Consider the following 3,648-nt stretch of genomic DNA (forward strand, 5'->3'; position numbering starts at 1 on the left):
GAAGATAAGAATTGAAGAAATCGCAATATCTTCGTTCATAAAGTCGCAAGAAAATTGGTCTCGTTAAAAACGTCTTTGCAATAATATTGTTCACAGCCCTCCACTGTTCAGTATAATTGCGAAGTATAATTACCTGTGATACCAAATGGTGGAAAGATGGTGTGTTGGGGTCTAGCCTGTCTAAATCGGTGTGGAGAGCGAAATCCGAGAGTGCTTTCCACGGTGGTTGATAAGCTTGCACCTCGAGTGGCGTCATTCCTATGGAACTCTCGTGTCTCACGGGACTGCTGGCCACCATAGGAATGCCGTGCATTCCTCCGAAGCCTAATTTACGACCGTCCTGCAATAAAGAAACAGCGAATTCCATAAATTCAATATTCTTACGGAGCCGGCGTTACATAAATATTGAAACCCGGAACCGGTTATATAAAGCTGTACAAAACTAATAAATAAAATAATAACAATGATAATAATAATAACGATAACGAAGATGATAAAAATAATAGTAAAAAGAGATAGTAGTGATAATGAAATAAAATAATGAAATTGAAACTAGAATTATATATAAAACTTAAAAGCGAAAACTAATCAAAAGTGACATGAAACTATTAAATCAAATAATAATAATAATAATAAAGAATAATACAAAGAGGATATAAAATTCTACAAAATAATACTAGTAAAGATTGATACTAAAGAAATAAAATAATGAAGTTAAAGCCAAATTTATATAAAAATTAAAGGCAAAGACCAATCAAAAGTGGTATAAAACTAATAAATCAAAAAATAATAATAAAGAACAATATTAGAAGGATATAAAATACTCCAGAATAATACTAATAAAGAGTAAAACCGAACAAATACAGCAATAAAATTAAAACCAAATTATATAAAACTGAAATTATATTTTTTTTGATAAATAAATAATGAAAACTGCTCTCATTGAAAATTGTCAAATACATCTCCTTATCCAGGCACACGCCGTTTTAGAAGATACGAAAAATTAAAATGAAATAAATAAAGACAGATAAAAGTCTATAATTCTCTGCTAACCTTCTCTTGCATCTGTTGCTTCATCGCGATCGTCTTCTTCTTGTCCTTGCACCGCTTGTTCTGGAACCATACCCTGATCACGCGCGGACTCAGCCCGGTCATTTCCACCAACTGCTCCTTCATCAGCGCGTCCGGCCGCGGATTCGCCGCGTAACAAGTCCTCAATGTGTGAAGCTGCTTCTCGTTAAGGACCGTACGGACCCTGGTCGGCTTCCCGTCAGAGCCGCCGCTGCTCTTATGGCTGCCCGAGCCACGGTTGCCACCCACGCTCGCTTTGTGCGATCCGCTCTCGGACCCGGAATCTGCGAAACACGGTTCGCCACAATTATGCCACTGTTACGACCGCCTTTTGCAACAATCTTATCGGACGCTATTCCCCCCCTCCCCCATCCCACCATCGTGATCTGGACTCGTTTCTTCGCGAGCTGACATTAATTCCTGCTTTATTAGGGGATCACAGCTGTTCCCAAAAGGAGGCGGATTCTCTTAGGCGATTTAACCCTTCCGCTCCGGTCGGATGCATCTGGCATCCGTGCAATGAATATTTATTTTTTGATTTTATTTAAATTACTTTTTGTTGTTAAGGTATTCAAAAGTATTATGTAATGTACTTTGGACGTTGTTAAAATTTGTAAGTAATTTATAAGTTATTGTTCTTGAAGTATTTATGTTTTTTAATGCAACAGCCGACTGGTTCACTGTTTCACTGTATTGAGATTATTGTGCATAAAATCTGCAGTCTATTACATTATCGTGCATGGAATGTTATCTTGACATAACTTTGACATAGTCTTGACATAATCTCGACGTAACTGTGACAACGTGGTGTTATTAACGTTCAGACATAATAATAAAAGTAGAATCGACTATCTCTTCTTAATTTTATATACATTTATATTATAATTGCATAGGACCAATGAATAAAATTTATATATAATAATTTAAATATGTAGCGTGTATACCAGAATGTTTTTATATTTATTTTATATAAAATCGAAAATGTTAGAACCCTTTAAGCCCTTGACGCGCCATTTCCTTCGCGATTATTGCGATCATTTCTTAGAAGAGAAAGAAACTTACTGGAAATATTGTTATTACTGTTATTACTAATTCTATTACTATTATTATTACTAGTAAAAATTACTATTACTATCCAGAAAGAAACTTAATGGAAATATTGTTATTACTGTTATTACTAATTCTGTTACTATTATTATTACTAGTAAAAATTACTATTACTATTATTAATATTACTATTGTTATTATTATTATTATTATTATCAGAAATATTCACCGCAAGAGCGAAACTCCTGGCGAAGGGGTTAATTAGCAAAGTCAAATTGTAAAATTAACAGAGGATCATCCGACGGCATAAAGTTCGTCCGCGTTTCAAAAATTAGTTTCTCTGCACCTCCGGGGTGCACCGATTCCACGACGGCGGCGGCGGTGATAAAACATGCGAACAAGTTCTCGCGAACAAATTGGCTCGATAAGGGTTTTCATACTAAGCGGGGATCTTCCTCCACCGCGGATCTTCCCGACTTTCCGTCGGAACTGGGGCGCGCGTTCACTTATCTGCCGGTCGGCGAAGTCGGTAGCCGGACACACCGGGCGAACACCGCACAAATTGCGAGAGGCCCCGCGACGACGACGACGTCGCCCGCGTTTTCGACGCGGCCCGCTTATTTGGAAGACGGCGGCGGCGGCTCGCGAAGAGCGGCGCAACTAAATCAGGAGAGAACGCGCGCGGAGCAGAACGTGTCCGGGCTGCGGGACTATATCGTCCTAACCGGTCCTGCGAAACCTTCGTTCGCGCCGGCTAATGGGAGATCCGGATAGTAGTTCAACATGGCGGATGGCGAACGCGAAGACAAATGCCTGCACCGGCGTATTCGAGAGCCCGGGCGAACGCGATATTCGTCGATGAGTAAACTTCGGAAAAAGGGGACACACTCCGGGGCCCGGAGCACGCTCGTAAACCTATCCAGCCTGGACCGGACCTGGTCAAAGTTTATTCGAAATTAAAACTCCGCCGTTTACCGGTGAACGCCGGCCGTGGTGCCGGTTGTTTGACAATAACAAATCGATCAACGTTCCAAGGGTATTTTAATCGAGATTTTCGAGGCGACGTCTTACAACCGTGAATTTATGTGATCGATACGCAAATTACTTTAGCGATATTTCGGATAATTTTAATTAATCAATCGTAATTCATTAATTGTAATTGTTGGAACGGTGATTTGTTTAATTTATTCGCAAGTGGTTTAGGGATATTTTTTGGTAATTTTTATCAATCCCTGATAACATATTACTGTTACTTCCCGATGCAAATAATTTATTATCACTCTATTATATTATTTATTATTATTCGATTATAATTATCTATTATTCTAAATATATTATAATTATCAAAACTATCGCTAAACTGCTTTAGATGTCCACTTCAGTTTTAAGGTGAGAATCGTAAAGTATTATTATTAAAATTAAAATTAATTTAATGATAACAATGACGTGAAGTATCGTCAATAAAATACTCGAGATTACTATGTCTCGTGAAAATAATAAAGCTAGACGGCTATTTGGTATTTTGTAAAA

The 3,648-nt window shown here is 38.1% G+C and overlaps 1 protein-coding gene across 1 annotated transcript; it reads right to left on the bottom strand.

The window, feature by feature from the left end:
• Positions 1–133: 133 nt before the first annotated feature.
• On the bottom strand, positions 134–2,272 carry LOC144477448 (insulin gene enhancer protein ISL-2-like; the record flags this gene model as incomplete). The annotated part of the gene is made up of 4 exons (XM_078195175.1): positions 134–340; positions 1,054–1,355; positions 2,134–2,183; positions 2,219–2,272. Coding segments are annotated over 4 exons (613 nt in total), but the record flags the coding sequence as incomplete, so codon positions are not given.
• Between the last annotated feature and the right edge of the window lie 1,376 nt (positions 2,273–3,648).

Source organism: Augochlora pura, unplaced genomic scaffold (genome assembly GCF_028453695.1).
Source record: "Augochlora pura isolate Apur16 unplaced genomic scaffold, APUR_v2.2.1 APUR_unplaced_1146, whole genome shotgun sequence".
Classification (NCBI taxonomy): domain Eukaryota; kingdom Metazoa; phylum Arthropoda; class Insecta; order Hymenoptera; family Halictidae; genus Augochlora; species Augochlora pura.